At 31.2% G+C, this 17,452-nt stretch overlaps 2 protein-coding genes across 2 annotated transcripts; both read right to left on the bottom strand.

Annotated features, from left to right (window-relative positions):
* Nucleotides 1-2,443: 2,443 nt before the first annotated feature.
* LOC114372902 (cysteine-rich receptor-like protein kinase 2) lies at nucleotides 2,444-7,484 on the bottom strand. The gene is made up of 8 exons (XM_028330463.1): nucleotides 6,980-7,484; nucleotides 5,336-5,730; nucleotides 4,901-5,011; nucleotides 4,457-4,584; nucleotides 3,899-4,112; nucleotides 3,567-3,798; nucleotides 3,247-3,400; nucleotides 2,444-3,149 (listed from the first exon to the last, which is right to left on the bottom strand). Exons 1-8 carry the CDS (start codon nucleotides 7,366-7,368, stop codon nucleotides 2,847-2,849), a joined length of 1,926 nt encoding a protein of 641 aa, XP_028186264.1. The 5' UTR covers nucleotides 7,369-7,484; the 3' UTR covers nucleotides 2,444-2,846.
* A 3,363-nt stretch (nucleotides 7,485-10,847) lies between these two features.
* On the bottom strand, nucleotides 10,848-11,706 carry LOC114372903. Its single transcript, XM_028330464.1, has one exon. The coding sequence runs from the start codon at nucleotides 11,468-11,470 to the stop codon at nucleotides 10,946-10,948; it is 525 nt and encodes a 174-aa protein (XP_028186265.1). The 5' UTR covers nucleotides 11,471-11,706; the 3' UTR covers nucleotides 10,848-10,945.
* Nucleotides 11,707-17,452: the final 5,746 nt, after the last annotated feature.

The raw sequence follows: 17,452 nt of genomic DNA, 5'->3' as shown, positions 1-17,452 counted from the left end.
AGATCAATGATTGTTTCCTACAAAACAATACGAGATTTTCAGTGTGCTTTAGTGTCACTCACACATTTCATAGAAAACTTCTCATGAGGTTATTCACTCGAAGTCAAACACGCTTAACTATGAAGTTCTTAGGTGATAAATTATTGAAAAATAGATGCATCTTATTGGTATAGATAATACTAATTTGTTCCTTTAAGTTATCTTCAAGTATACGGTTCCATATACACCTGCACAACCTTTGGTGTAACAACCCATTGTCACTAGATGATGGCTAAATAACAGCAAAATACTTTATTTTTTATTATTTTCAAACTCTTCAATTGACATTATTCATGAAAATATCATTTTCTTTTCACGTTTCAAAATCCAAAAGCTAAAACTTAAACCTTTAAGATAATACATCATGTATAACATAAACAACTTAATAAAACTATGTGCCTTATGGCACTTCTACATGTAGATACATATACATAAACAACATGTAGATACATATAACTCCTTAACATTGTCTCACTCTTTGACCATTCAATGAGTCTCTCGTGCAAATCTTACGGGAAAAGTGTGGTTTTATCGAAAATAGACAAGTGTAAATAATGTCTTTGTAGGGTTGCTAGACCTTATATCTATAGGGATCCACCCACTTATGTATTCTATAGGCTCATTACCAGGAAAACTCCTAGCATTAGGTTGAGAGTTCATCAAACACTCTTAACATACATATGACTATGCACCAACAGTGCATATACAACACACCAAAGACAATTTTCATTTGGGATCCCCTACGGTCTTAGATATGGAACCTTCCTACCCGTCATCTCCAATGGCTAGACTTAAGGGGGTCCAAGTAAATCTTACCAATCAATAATCTACAACAACAATCATCCCATATGCACTAATAGGGAAAACTACGCCTTTTGGAAAGTAATTTTTATCACTCCATCATGTCATTCAAAGTTAAAACAAAGTGGTGGATACTCAGAAAGATATCCAAACAAGCGAGACACTAGGTCTCTTTAGAGGATCGGAGTTCTAACATGAAACTCACCTTTCCAAAGTAGACATCTTTCTATAAAAATCTTCCCAAATGAACATAGTTGGATCCTTTTAACTTATAGGGATGGTTCCAACATAAAGTTCATATTCGCATCATTATCTTTTTAAAAAAATTCTCAACAAACAAACAATATCATGGTCATGAATTCCAATACCACAAGGGTTCACCATGTCATAAATTCATCATTCATATCTACTTCACCAATTATGAACTCCAATAGTTTAATAGTAATAATAATGAGACTTTCAACACCACAAGTTCTCATAATCAATCACCAAAAATCCTTACATGAATGTGAATTACATGATAATAGTATGAAGTCAACTCTATTCATTCCATTTTAGATTATGCAATAGGAAGAATTCTAATTTAAATTCATTTGAAAACCATTTTATTCAAGTTATAGTAGGTCTGACGCTTAAGTGCCGCTATTCTTGTTTAAGTGCGAAATCTAGAGTTCAATTTCTTCTTCTTTGGTTTTGGTGCTTAGGCATGAGTGAAATCGCACTTAAGCTCGTCGTGCTTAAGCTTACTTTTACTCGTGCTTAAGTTGCCCATTGCAATTTTGTAGTTTTTCGAGTTTAGTATAAACAATTCCTTCTAATGCAACTTTTGGTTCCCAATCATCCCCAAGCACACCAAAACATTAACTTTGAAAACAAAAATAATAATAATAAAGCACAACTTCCATACAATCCACAAGTCATATTCAAGCATTTACACAATCATAGGATTCAAAAGAAAGGTTAAGCTTCCCTTAACTATGGGTCTTCAAGCTTGGGTTTTTGAAAAGAGGAGAGAAAGAGAGAAGCTTTGTACCACCTAACTAGTAGCTCACACCATAAAAGCACCAACCATACCCAACCAAAACAAAAAATTAGATTTAGGCTCAAAACAAAAGACTTCCATGGAACCTTCATGGTTGCTCTAAGGAAAGAAAATGGAAATGGAAAACAAGGGAAAAGGAAAAGAAGCTTATCACTCCAATGGTCAGTTATGATGCTTCGATGGATGGAGAAAGAAGAACCTTCTATGAGCACAATCACCAAAACTCACTCTCCCAATGAATAATGTCCTTGGAGAAGAAGAGGAAAAAATAAGGAGAGGTGTTTGGAGAAAGTGAAATCTGAAATATCTTAGGGTTTAGAGTAGTTTATGACTCTTGAAAGTCTCCCTCTCACACCTAGGCTTCTACTATAAGCACAACAACCCTTCCTCTCACAACCCAAAACCCAAAAGTCAGTCCCTTTAGGTCCAAACACACCAAAACTCACTAACTCACAAAAAACACATAATCAAGTCAACAAGCACATTAATTAATTAATTTCAAACACTTAATTAAATTTAATTTCTCTTGTAGTTAACTTAAATAACTTATACAACAACTAATAAATCTCAACATTACATCTGAATTTCTCTCATTCGAGTGTGTATTTGATTTATTCATATATCCCTTATGTTGGAAACCTGTGAAGAGTCACTCCTTATCTGTCCCTCATCTTTTTTGCACCGATGATCTCTCTTGGGCTTTGTCAGCACCCAAGATGTTACATACAATATGTGCTTCAAAATTCCACTATACTTGCATACATGATTTTAAACAGGAAACTATCAAACTATATACTCTACTGATAAATCAACAACACCATAGTAGTTTTTACTTTGCAACATATGCTCTACTTGAATGATTGTTAAAAAAGAAAAACTGAAATGAAAAGCAATCTTTAACTATTTTATTCTGTTACATTATTGAATCAGTTCATCAAGATCCTTTACCACATTGATCCAATAATCATCGGGCCGATAGAACAGAAATGGAGAGAGTGGCATTAGATGGATTATCAGAGATACCTTCCCCATTCATCATTTTCGCTTCGACAAACACAGGCATAGTTGGTCGCAGTTGCTCCACTAAGCTCTTGCTTTTGAGTAGCACTACTAATTCTGACATTGTTGGCCTTGTTGCAGCAGATGCTTGAGTGCACAATAAAGCAATTTCTATGATTTTCTTCACTTCTTCAGCATCATATTCATTAGGGTCTATGTCCTTGTCCACAAGCTCCAATTGCATGCCTCTCTCGTACAGTTTCCATGCCTGTTAAGTGAAAATCAAATGTCTCACATACTCGATCGATCATATAGTAAATTATCATGAGAAAACAAACAATTCCAAGTTATAGCAACTTGCTTACTCGTTGAAGAAGGTACTCACGACCCTCATCATCAATCTTAACATTGGTACTCTTTTGACCACTTATGATTTCTAGGACCACAATACCATAACTGTAGGTATCAGCCTTCTCTGACAATTGGCCTTGCATTGCATACTCAGGTGCTGTGTATCCCCTGATAAGTGCATATTATAAAGTCATAGTTGAAAAATAACACTTGTTGCATTGTTATATTTTTCCCACACAAGTTTTTATTAATTAATTTGTCTCTTGCTAAAACTTGATGCTCAAATAAATGTCATGAAACTCATGTGAATGCATGTAATTGTTTTTTCACTTACAATGTTCCAGCAAATTTTGTGCTAAGGTGAGAACGATCCCTTGGCAAAAGCCTTGCCAACCCAAAATCAGCAATTTTGGGCTGGAGATCATCATCTAGAAGGATATTACCGGTCTTTATATCTCTATGAATGATGGATACATGAAACTCTTCATGTAGATACGCTAGACCCCTTGCGGTTCCCAAAATTATATCATAGCGTTGTTTCCAATTGAGGGAACCCTTTTTGTCACCTGTTTCCCAAGTTTGTATAGATATTTAAGATTGTGGAGAAGAGAATAAAAAGCAATGAAGTTTCAAAAAATGATTCCATTGAAGGTTGACATGATTTACCAAATAAGAATTTGTCAAGGCTGCTATTTGCCATGTATTCATAAACTAGGATTCTCTCTTGGCCTTTGCTGCAACAACCAAGAAGTCTAACGAGATTCCTATGATGAACATTACTTATAAGCTTCACTTCACCTTCAAAATCATCCTCCATCTTGCTTGATTTTCCCAACACTAGTTTCTTGACGGCCACAACTTTTCCATTTTTCAGAGTACCCTGTTTAATAGTATGTATATATGATTAATTGACCAATGAAAATGTTTTTCTATATTGCACTTAAAAGTATTTCTTTTGTAGTTTTTTAAGGTTTGTTTTATCTTCCGAGTATAACTGATAAGTCTCATTTGATTTTGTTATTATCAATGTAAATAGAAAAAAAAAAGTAAAATAAGATCATAATACATTTGTAAATTTTTGTAAACATAAATAATTTCTCAAATAAAATATGATAATCGATCGCTTTTTTTTTAAAACAAAAAAAACAAACTAGCACAATCATCAATGCGCGCTTTTGAACATGCTTTCCATCATAATATTGAAAAAATAAAACACAAATTTACCTTGTATACAGCACCAAATCCTCCTTCTCCAAGTTTATTTTCAACACTGAAATTTTTTGTTGCAGCTTTCAAATCTGTATACTTGTAGTTAACCGGACCTCTCAACTCAGTTGCTCCCAATATGTCAGCTGCAAAGGAACACACGGCTTTTGGTTTTCGAATAAATAAAAAATGAGAGTTGACTTTTGAATTAGCTTATTTTGTATTTAAAATAATTTATAATAAAAAAATTATTAGGAGAGCTTTCGACAAGAAATAATTATTAGCCACAATATAATAATAAATATTAATCATGAAAGAAATTAGGAAACAAAATAAAGAAATTATGATTGCGAAGTTAGCATTATAGTTTTTTTTTTTTACAATTTGAAAAGCATTAAAAATGCAACCATATGAACTAATTAATACCAAACATTACACCGAAGACTTTCCACAATTACTTACCTTTGGGAACCCTCTTTTGTTTTGTAAACAATCTACAGGCAAACAACACAAGGAGGAGAACAACACCTCCTACGACACCACCTATAATGGCCCACTTCTTGCTTGAACCTCCTGCAATAGTGCAATATCTAATTATTTATAAAAACAGAAAATGTTTTAAAAAAACTATATATATATATATATATATATATATATATATATAAATTCCTTAAGAGTGTGTTTGGATGAGAAAATTTAAAATTCTGAGAAATTTTAAATTCTAAGAATTTTAAATACTTTAATTGAAATTCTTTTATTTTCAAAATTTTGTGTTTAGATAAAAAAAATTAAAATTATGAGGGTAAAAAAAAAAATGAATGCAAAGACAAGAAAATGCACTCTAATAGTTTTTATCCAAATACAAATTTAACAAAAGGGAATTTATTGAAATTCTACCTTCTTTTAAATAGGGTCTGATATTAATGGTCTGATTATCAGCAAAGAAAGGTGTGGTGGAGAATCTCATGAAACAGCCAGCATCATATGCTGAACCATCTGTGCTGGGAAGGCAACTTTGTAAGTTGTTGTATCCAACTTGCATGCAATCCAGACATTTCTGTTGGGAGGCAGTTTCAACACACTGTGCAATGGCATAAATATTTGCACTACCACCAGCCACCTGTGTCTTAGTAGCTGCATAGAAACCTTTAATTTTAGGTGTTGCTTTTTGAAGGTCCAGTAGTGCTTGTTGTCCAACTGCTCTAAAACCTGTGGCATTTGTGCTCTTGTTCCCACATGTTACCCCACCACCGATTTCGTTGGTCTGTTGGTAGAACCTCTCACTCTCATACCTTATCAGATAGTTTGAGAATATCCAGCATTAATATAAAATAGATGGTCAAACACTTGTCTCACTATAATATTGTACCTAACATTAATAATACAAACTTATTGAAGAATGTGAGAACTGAATCATGGACAAAATATATAAGTAGTATTTTTATAATTTTCACAAATAATCGTCATTTTAATTTTGTTTATTATGTGATTTCATTGATAATGATTGTATATATAAATTTCATTTAATTTTTTTTACACAACAAAGATTAAATTAAAATTAAAGGATTTTCCTTCCATTTTGCCCAGTATTTTATATCCCTTCTGTTATTGTAAGAAAAAGAGAAGACAAATATCCTCTTTTGCTTTTAATATCAACATAACAAATAGTTTAATAAGTTTTAACTAAATATCAAAAACTAATTTCAAATGTACATTATCGGTCTTCAAAGTTCAAATAGGCTCATAACGTGTATTTGATATGCATTCTTATGTTTTTTTTTTTTATTTATATAAATCCCTTATGCCTTTGATATCAACTAACCATCTAACTTAACTTCTTATCTTTTTATTGTATCATTTTAATATCTTTAATTCTAACTTAATTTTTTAAGAAAATAGTCTATAATTAATAATGATAATATATTACAATATAAATTTATTTGTCATCAATTTAAAATATAATTTATATATTCAAAAAATATTTATTTGTTATAAATTATAATTATAATATAATTTAAATATTTAGAAATATATTTATTATAATTTTAATAAAATAAAAATTTATTCTATACGATAAATAGTCTAAAACACTAGTATATAATTATAATTTAATAGTTGTAACTTGTATTGATGAAAGTCATATATATAGAGAGAGAGAGAGAGATAGATAATATAATACTTCAATTTTAATGTCATGCTCATCTAGTAGATTAGGTAAGATGACCAAACAAGTAGTTAGAGACAAAAAGGGTGAACCTGAGTATTTATATAATCATATAGTCTAGATTATGCCATATAGTTTAGTTGATAACACATATTTTGTGAAAAAAAAACTTCAGTTTGATTATTAAATAATATATTTTTTTGGGAAGGATTAAGAATTTAGTGTGATTAAACTCTGGATAGAAGATTTGTTTATCTCCAAAGGTCAAAATTTATCGAAATTCTAGGATCTCATTGGAAAGTCAGAAGGTCCCAATTGATTACTAAAGGAATTATATAGAAGCTTATAATTAACTTTAAAAATATTTGATTGTTTACCTGAGGAAGCAGTCATTGTAGATGACTCTGGCACCGTTCGCTATTTTGCATATATCCCGGATTTGGGTGGAAGCAGTGTTGATGCAAGCAAGACAGTCATTTCTGGAGAGATAATTTCTGCATTGAAACATAGTATATGTATTGACATCTCCTTTGGATTTCAATGATGTGCCAAAGTGCCTGCTCTGGTTCCTTATTTCTCCTCTCAGCTCTGAGAATGTCTCATTGACATTCGCAAAGAAGCTACCCGTGTTGGTAGCGTTGATTGGGCTACACCCAGAGTTTATTACACGTGTGTCGCGGGTCGCTGCAACTGCATATTCAACATTAACACTGCTCCACCATATCAAAGTTAAGGCCAGGAGCTTAATAATTGGCTGCAGTATCATCCTTTTAGCTTTGTGTGTATGTGGTAGCTAGGTTTGAGATACTAGTATTTTTGCATTCTTTTTTTTTTTTTTAATACAGTGAAGATTGTTTTGTTTTGGTATTCTTTGGTTAATTACTAAGTGTATTGCTATATATATCAGGAACTCTTGGCCTTAGGCTTATTGACTTACCATAGTCTTCACCTGGTCGATCTTCTTTTACGTATGTAAAGGGGCATCTTTTTTAAGGAAAATTATTTATATATGAACACCTACTGTGTTACCAGACATCTAGTAAGAGAGATAAAAAAGATATAATTAAAAAAGTATAATATTAAGAGCATGTTTGGATATAAAGTTATAAGTGTTTTTGTAAGTTTTTTTTACTAAAAAAAGTTTTATATTTTTAATAAAAAAGCTCTCAAAATTATTTGTGACTTAATTCAAACAGATCTTATAAGTAATATGATATGATAAAAAAAGAAAAATAAAAAAATAAAAGTGTTATGGAATGTTCAAATAAAATGGATATTCAAATATCATTGCTGATTTTTTAATAGATTTTATTTTTGTACTTACGGATATGAAGATCAAATTGTTGACTACATACTTAAAATACGAGTATCTGCTAACTATATGTTAGTTATACCATTATTAATAACTTAGCCTTGGTGTGTATATTACGTTACAGAGAAGACTGAGACCCAAAGAGTCGTGTACGTTCAAGAGATCAAGGAGAACGATGTTTTTGTAATTTTATATTTTTATGTAATACACGTATATATATAGACCACAATTATATAATTTTTGGGTTTACTTCAACAAGTGAATGAGTTGAATCGAAAATTAATTGATCTATGTCCCAGTCATTGTCTCTGATGGCTTTCCTCTGTATATGTTTAACAGACCATTAATTAATGTCGTTAATGTAACTTAATTTCTTTCATTAACGTCATTTTTTCTCTTCTTTAATTTCCTTCCCGTCTGATGTAATTTCCCACTTCGGCGCCGAACCAGAATTCTTTGTCGTCATCGTAGAAATACAATCACAGACGACCCATAAAAAGGAATAAAAAAACGAGTCAACTAAAATATTAAAACTCAAAAAACAACAATGTTTGGGCAGGTTTTAGACTAAAAAAAATATATATATATCTTGGTTATCTATTTGGAGCAGAAAAGTCTTTTTTGGTATATTAAAAACAAGAAGAAGAAAAAATACTAACCAGGGGTTAATTTATTATGATTATATATATATATATATATATATATATATATATATATATATATATATATATATATATATATATTTTCTATTTATGATCTTATGTTACTACGATTTCATATATAAAAAAAAGTTGTTTAGAGATTCTGGTCTTAATTTGTCATGAATGCATGTTTTCATATCAATCAGAAATATTTGTAAAAGGTATACGTGATTTTAGATTTTTTTTTCTTTTTAAGAAAATACCACATGTATAACTTGAAAGTTGAAATAGTCCTTGTTGTCGGGTCCTACTCTTTAAGGCAGGATAGAAAAATGAAACAATTTGAGTGGACTTCAGTTTAGGGAGACAACTCCATCGTGGACATGACAACCGAGCGAGTTAGAGACGGTTTGCCTCTTCTCGTTCCCACAAACCGTAGTTGGATTGGTGTTGGATTTAAAATTGAGTTAAATATGTTTTGAATTCTTCTAATTGTATGTAGCATTTTTTTTATTCTTTGTAAATTTATTTTTTTAATTTTAATTTCAATAATTTAGATGTTTCTGAAGTTTCTAGGGCACAATGCTATTTTCATACGGTAATCAAAATATCCAAAAGAATTAATTTAGATGTCACATGTGGTTTAAATGAAATGAACGGCCAAGATTAAAAAAATTGTGAAAAAATAAAAAAGCAAAACGAGAAATCCTCCAGTACTATTCTAATATTTGGGATAGTAATCCTCTTCTTCCAACATTTCTTTTGTCATTCCCAAAAGCTTGTAGGTCCCATCAAAGTTATTAATTATACTTCCAAGTTGATTCTGAAGTGAAGGTCACCAATGCTAGAGTGTTTTACAAGGATCTGATCCTCCAGGTGGACAGAGACGGGATTGATGATAATGGCGATGGTTTCTTTGCCGTCAACGTTGATTATGTGAGTTTTGGTTAGGAGTATTAGTCATGCAATTTTAAGTTAAAATTGATCCAAATTAAACAAAAAAATTAAGTGTGATATAGTATAGTTCGTTTTACATTATTTATCAAATTAAATCAATTTTTTTGATTTGATTGAGTTTAATTTTTGCAGTTTAAAAATTCTCTATTTTTATGTATATATTTAAAAAATACTTAAAAATTTGTTATTAATAGTATAAAATTTGAATAATAATTAATTTGACAACCCAACTATATGAATAATAAAAGTTTCAACAATTAAACAACATTAATTGTTTTCAAATTGAATAATATTTGAATAATTATTCAACTTAAAAGTAATCATTTAACTTAAAACTAAAAACACCACATAATATTTTTCACGTTCCAACCTCTAACTTGTAAAAACAATAAAATAACATTCATAATACATTTCAACTATGAAAATTTAAAAAGTAGATATATAATGACAAAACATTAATTGAAGCAATAATTTCGAGAGGTGTTTGCAATATGATTTAGTTTGATTTCTGCATGTAAAATTGTGAGTCAAACCAAATGATGTAGTTTGAAAAATAAAAAAATCAAATCAAACTAATGATTATCGGTTTTCTTGTGATTATCAATTTTTTGAATCGATTTTCGATTTTACATTCAATTTGATTTGAATCTGAATACTCCTAATTTTAGTTGTCGTTTTCTAGTGGGAAAACAATTGCAACTCAGGTTTGGTGAAAGAATTTAAGGTGTTAATCTTGTTGCCACTCAAGAAGGAGAGAAAGGTTAAACCCATCATTTTGGAAAAGTTTTCTTTCTCAAACTTGCAGGTGTCCTGGGTGAATTGAATTTTGACTTATACTTTGAAAAAGGTCGGGATTCAGTAAAAAAAAGCTGAGAGTTTTCTTTTAACTATGAAATTTTTTTACTTGCAGGTGTCATGTCCATTTTATACTGTTAGTGTTTAGTAAACATGGTTGAGCTCGAGAGAGAAGAGAAAATTAGAGAAAAATAAGGAAACTTAAAAATACAATTGTATTAAAATGAGAAAAGATCATTTTAGAAAGGTACAGTCGAGCTTATAAAGTAAATCAAAGTAACCAACTTCCTAACTAATGTATTAAAATTAACCGTGAATACAAGCATGCTAATAATAAATAATGGGTAAAGAAGAATTCAACCCCTTGATTTTTTGTTCAGTCATTCTACTTTCTAAAGTACATTTTGAATGTCATAAATTTTTATAGTTAACATCTCTTATTTTGATTCTAACTAATCCACTCAGGCCAGTGGCGGAGCCAGAAAAATTATAAAGTCTGGACAAAAATTTAAAGATAGCAAATTCACATTGTATATAATATGTAAATAGTAATCAATCAAAATAAAAGAGACTCGTCATTTTGTCAACAAAAATATAGTTTAAAATAAAAGAGATAAACATAATCTTACAATAGCGGGTTAAATAAAATTACGAGGCAAGTGTCCTTTCCGAGACTTCTTTGCGGTAAATGTTCGAATAATATCAATATCATCAAGTGACTTGAATATCTCCCGCTCGGTGTAACATACCATCAAGTCATTGAACCACACATCGTTGATCTTATTGCGCAATTTAGACTTGATAATCTTCATTGCTGAAAAAGCTCTTTCAACGGATGCTGTCGACACCGGCAATATCAAAGCTAGCTCAATAAGTTTATAAACCAATGGAAATACCAAATGTTTCTCAGTTTGAACCATCTTCATAGCCAAACTTTGAACATCTTCACAAGTGGAAAAAGAAGCATTTCTTCTCACTTGAAGCACATAAGTTTCAAGTTGATCCCTAATTGTTCCTCGGTCATCATCAGAAAAGTCTGCATGATAAATATCAGCAAGACGAGCAAGCTTATCAACATCAAACTTGGAGAAAGAGTTCTTGGGGTCAAGACATGAGAAGCAATCAAGTATAATGTTACTTCCTTCACTAAAGCGGTGATCCATCTCCTATGAATTTTATGGGAAAAAATGGGTTTGACACATGATAAAAAAAAAAAGGGTTGTAGAAAGGTTGGTTTTTTCTTCTTTTCTTCTTTTCTTTTTCCTTTTTAGAATTGGTTGGTTTTTACTAGTGTAGAAAGGTGATTGTAAGTTGATTGCAACATGAAGTTTCCATTAGAAGAGCTAGTCATATTTCAACATCAATTTTTTCACTTGATAATTCATTTAACATGAATTTATAAATGTAATATATCAACAAATGAATTAACAGTCAAGAGTAATATTTTTTTATCATGTGCCAGAAATTCATTTGAATAAAAAGAGACATGCATGAAAGATATTAATTTTAATTGATTTATGAAAATAAAAAATATTATAAACAAATACTACACAACTATATAGAATTTTATAAATATTTTTTAGTCTCTTTTAACCTTAGATTTGGATCGTTGCCCCTCTAAACAAAGCTTAGGATCGGCTTTTTATGTAAAAACAAAAAGTTAAACAATTTATTTTGCCTTTATGTAAAAACAAAGAGTTAAACAACTCAACAATTAATAAATAATAGTGAAGCAAGAGAAACTTCTTATATTGGAGAAGAAGACCTCTCAAATGAAGTAAGACACTAAGACCCTACCCGTGCACTTGTCTGGCTTCAATAGACCCACTTTCATTATCATTACAAATTTACAACCTCTAGTTGCAAACAAACATATCCACTCCACGTCAGATTTTCCTCATCACGATTCTCCCACAGCACTTTTTTCTTTTTTTTTCTTTCCCTCCTTCTTTTAGTCACCACTATTTTTATCTATGCCAAATTAATATCCCATTCACTTTCTCATTCACCACCACACCACATCATGAATTTGGGCCAGAGCCTGGGCAATTGCCCAGGGTAGCCGGGCCTTGAAACCGCCTATGACTCAGGCACTGCTTTGTTCAAGCCTTAAGAGCCTGCACTTCTCAATTCCCAGTTACACTCTTGTGTTATCTCATGTCTTTTTGCATATGGAATCTCTTTTTTTTTTTTTTTTCTAATCTGTTTTAGAGAATATAGTTTCATAACCTTACTCGTGTTCTTCTACTTCTCTAAATCTCTCCCTAATTAACTAAAAAAATCACCACTTAATCACTAAAAGCAGTAAAAAAATTAAACTAGAATAAAAATATCAACAATTAAAGCAATTCACTCACAAATATTTTAAGTATGTCATATTTTCTAGTCATGGAAAGGGTGAAAATAGAAATCATACCTTACCACAAGTCACATGGTTTAAGTATCTTGGGTCAATCATAAAAAACACAAGAAATAATTATTTATCAACCATACCACTTATAAGCTGAAAATTGAATCTTTAATTGCATATCTAAAAAACATAATTATTTATCAACCATACCTCTTCTAAGCTGGTTATTGCTTTCTTTGATAACCAATTACAAACACTATTACACACACACAACAGGATTTTCAGGCTGAATAATTCGAACTATTTATACATTGTAATAGTCGTTGCAGTTCCTGGCCAAAGGAAAAATAAATAAGTTTTTACTAGAAATTAAGGAGCAGATTTCTTGCAATACACGAGATCGTCCTTTACATGGCTAGTTAATTAACCTATATAACAAATCGTATATCATTCAGTTTCAGGGTCTTGAACCACTAATTAGTGCTACTTATTGAGTCCTAATTAACTAATTCATATGGTTGTCAATGGCGTGGGGTTAAACTTTAATCTTCCTAACACCTGGCTCCAAGCAATCAAATGTGATAGCAAAACATGGAGCAATCAGAGCCAGTATTTTTTTCGTCAAAGATTAGAGTAGTTCTACCAGCTTGTTTTCTTTTTTAGGCAAACAAATCAGCTAGCTACACTTCTCGAGGGCTATCCCCTTCTCCACTGAGCACTACTGATCAAGGTTCAACTCTACAAATGTCTAACTTCCCAATTACAACTCTATATCTTTTTAGTTTTTATTTCGTCTAGCCGACTAACTAATATCCACCAACTACCTACTCTTCGCTGTCTAGAATAGATACTTAACGTCTTATTACATTGTGTTGTATTTAACTTGCAGAAGATTTGGCCCTAACACCCACCTACAGTTCCTTAGTGTTTCTTGTGCTCAATCACCCGGTATGAGAACCATGTGACTTCAAGATCTTGTTTGGTTTCAGGACAGTGGGGAGAAGGAAATTTGTTAAGATTTGTGATGTGGTCTGTTATGTTCTAATCAAACAAGAAATACAATAATTTTATTTTCCCAATGCCTTATACCTTCCTTTAAAAAAACAATTATTTTTTTAAAAATATTAGTTTAGTTTATAAAACACCACTTGGAGCTGTCACGAGTCTAAACTCGAAACATTTTTTAGTTGAGTTGGGCTAATAGTGGCCTGAAATTTTGGCTCCTTTTTATTAGCGAGTGTTGATCTTCCTTCACTTGATCATGAAAGATTCACTCTTCACTAAAGTAATTTATTAGCAAGTATATCCATCCTCTATGTGTACTTAGTCTAAAACTCCTTTTTTTTAAACACCATCTGGGTTGTTTCTTCCTCTGTCACAAGCCTTTCAGGCAGCAACATTACTTTTTTTCGTCTTCTGTTTAGATTTTTATTTTGCATTTGTTTTTCTATTAGTTTCACTTTTTTTTAGAATTTAATTTTCACGTGTTATTAGTATATTTTTTTATAGTGGTAGCCAATTAAAATTTATTTATGATAGTAACTTTTAAAAATAATTATTATAAAATTATAAAAGTAAAGTTGATTCAATAATAATTTGAAAAGATTTTACACATTTTAATTAATTTCTCTCTCTTTTTTCTTAAGAAAACAATGATAAACTTATTTATGACATAAAATATTGTAATAGTTGTAAAAGAATTAGCATGCATTTAATTTATAATCCCCTATTTAAAAATGTAAGAATATAAATTTCGTTTTTATTTACCGGGATTGTTTTAGTGACGAGGAATGTTAGATAATATTTAAAAAATGAGATATAAGTTGAGTAAGTTGAATACTTAAAAGGAGAAAAATAATCACAGTCATTTGTAAAACTAATAAAAATTAATAATTAACATTTAATTACCTAAGAAAACAACAACTAATATTTGTTGGTAAAAAAAATAATATATAAGATCATAAATTTTAACTTTGTTATTATTATGTAAAAAATAATATTAAAAGTTAATTAATGTATAAGTTCATTGCATTTGAAGTATTGGCGGTTTTGATTTTCAAGTCTATTTCAATTTTAGCTTTTAAAGATGTTTTACTGGATTAAGAGAAGAAAAAAAAGATATTTAAAAACTTAGAGGAATTTTCGACTAAACAAAAGAAGCATTATTGCATTAGTGTACTTATTTAATTGTATCAATAACTATTTCAGAATAGTTGAAAACCTAAGACTCCTCTCTCTATATCAAGAAAGTATAAGAATAACAAGACAAATTTGTGGAATAATATTTATGGTAGTTCATTATCCAGAAAATAATTAATTGCTAATGTTCTTTATCGAATTCACAAAGATAAGTGGTCTTCATTATTGATTATCATCTAAGGCCAGACTATAAGGTAATTTTAACAAATATTTGTTATTATTAATTTTTTTTAGGTTCTATTTTTAATTAATAAATTGTTTGTTTCATAGGGATTATGCAGGAAAAATACTCGTTAGAAAAAAGTAAAAAATTCCCCATACTAGTGTGTCAAAACTTTTATCTACAAAACAACATGAGATGGTAAATATTTTGTTTTTTTCTCATGAGTCTTAATAAATATTTTTTTTGTTCTTTTGGACTTACATGTATTGTGTATTAGGAAGTAGATCTTGGAGTGTTGTGGGTCAAGGAGAACTATGCATTGCGACTCACATGAAGAAAAGTGGATCATATGTCAATGAGGAGGCAAGGTCTATTGGGATAATTTATGAGATTCCTTTTTATTTCTTAATTTCATATGTTTCTAATATTTTGTGCTTCCTTTTGTGTTTAATATTATCTATTCTCAGTTCTGATGAGTTTGAAACTCCCAAAAACTTTATTGTTCTTGCATGTTTGCCCCTTATGTTGTGTGTTAGTGTGTAGTATGGATATTGGTGTGAGGTAGAAAATTGCTATGCAAAGGGGGTGTTTGGACTGATTTGGGGATGTACCGGAAGTAGTGCTCTTGCTATTGGTATTGGTGGGGTTCTAGGTAGTGAAGGGAGGGTTGTTGCTATAGATTTAAGCCTTCTAGTTGTTGTTGCAGTTTACAATGTGCATAGATATTGCTTGCATAAGCTATTTTCCCATCATGGTTTTCTTTCATTGCTTGCGTTGGTTTTTTTATGAATATGTTGAAAGTTTTTTCTAATTTATAGGATAAGATGACACAAGATATGAGTCAAAGTGACAACTTTATAGAAATTTCAGCTAATGATGGTGTGGGTAAAGTAACATGAAAGGATCATATTGGGCGTGTGCGTTGTTTAGGACTAGGAGGTCTTCACAGTGTTGCATTTCAGTCCACCACAAGCTTTAGTGGTTCAGGGTCTAGTTTTTCAAATTCTAATTCAGCTGAGTACTGTAGATTGAAAGAGGAGGTTACTTGTTTAAGGGACAAATTGACAACTTCTTAAGAGAATGTCAAGATATTAAAAAATGTCATGCTTGCATACATTCAAATGAAGGAAGGGCATATTCCTTTTGAGACGAGTGCTATGTTTGGTCATAATACTAGTAACGGAGTTGTAAGTACTTCTCTTATTCTTGTGTTAATTAAATTTAATATATTATTAACACTCACTACTACAAAAAATAGATTCAACATCGGTGTGTTAACATCGGTTGTTAAAAAAACCGATGTTAACATATGCGCGGTGGCATAATTGTAAATACCGAGTATACGTTAACATCGGTTTTGTGAAAAACCGATGTTAACGAAGTTCATTAACATCGGTTATTGGAGAACCGATGTTAACATTTATTAATTAACATCGATTTTTTAATAACCGATGTTAACATATGTTTATTAACATCGGGTTTTTAGAAAACCAATGTTAACGTTTGATATGTTAACATCGGTTTTTTTCCAGAAAACCGATGTTAACCTTAACATCATTTTGTTAACATCGGTTTTTTTTTTAAAAAACCGATGTTGAACTTATATTTTAAAAAATATGGTGAGCCCTAAGAAGCTGGCACTCTATCTTCTTCTCTATCTAAGCTTTCGCGCTCTCTTCTTCTTCTAATCTCCGTCTACCTTCAAGGTCCCTGTCTGCATCTGAGCATCGTGTTCGTCGCACTCGAGCATTGTCTTCGTCGCACTCGAGCATTGTCTTCGTCGCACTCGAGCATCGTCACAAGTCTCTGCTTCTTCTCCTTCGCCACCATACCTAGGTATGTTTCGTCTCCTTCGCGTTGTCTTCTCCTTCTCTCTGTCTTCTTCTCCATCTAAGCTTTCTTACTTTCTTTGTTCTCCATCTACCTTGAAGTTGTATGTTCTCCATCTGACCATCGTTTTGTCTAAGGTCGAGCATCGTGTTCGTCACACTCGAGCATCGTCAGAATTCTGTGCTTCTTCTCCTTCGCCACCTCACGTAGGTATGTTTGGTCTAATCCTGTATAAGTATTTGATTGCATTCATGTATCGCACACTTAGTGAACTAAACATGGCTAGGGTATCTCATATTTAACTCGAGCATCGTGATAACTTTGTGCTTCTTCTCCTTAGTGAAGTTTCCCTTACCCTTATTGTGTTCTTGTAACAGTTTAAGTGGAATCATGGTTATAGGTATGTTGAAAAACTGAAAATTCAGGGCTAAGAATTGCACTCTGTATTTTAGGTTTATTTTAGGTTCCAAATCAGACTACATTTAGTCTAGATAGGAACCACTGTTGGGCCCTATCATGATTTTAAAAGCTCATTCTTACCCTATTTTGGTCCCCTATTGATACAAAAACCCCTCCCTAAGATTGGTAGACCATTGTTAAAAA

This window comes from Glycine soja, chromosome 11, assembly GCF_004193775.1.
Source record: "Glycine soja cultivar W05 chromosome 11, ASM419377v2, whole genome shotgun sequence".
NCBI lineage: Eukaryota > Viridiplantae > Streptophyta > Magnoliopsida > Fabales > Fabaceae > Glycine > Glycine soja.
The sequence above is the reverse complement of the archived record's forward strand: the minus strand, read 5'-3'. Positions and strand labels throughout refer to the sequence as shown.

Coding starts and splice junctions, on each gene's coding strand:
- LOC114372902 (XM_028330463.1), bottom strand. CDS start 7,368: ATGATACTGCAGCCAATTATTAAGCTCCTGGCCTTAACTTTGATATGG. Junction 5,731..6,979: donor TACAATGACTGCTTCCTCAG/GTAAACAATCAA, acceptor CTATCTGATAAG/GTATGAGAGTGAGAGGTTCT. Junction 3,401..3,566: donor ACAAAATTTGCTGGAACATT/GTAAGTGAAAAA, acceptor TGCACTTATCAG/GGGATACACAGCACCTGAGT.
- LOC114372903 (XM_028330464.1), bottom strand. CDS start 11,470: ATGGATCACCGCTTTAGTGAAGGAAGTAACATTATACTTGATTGCTTC.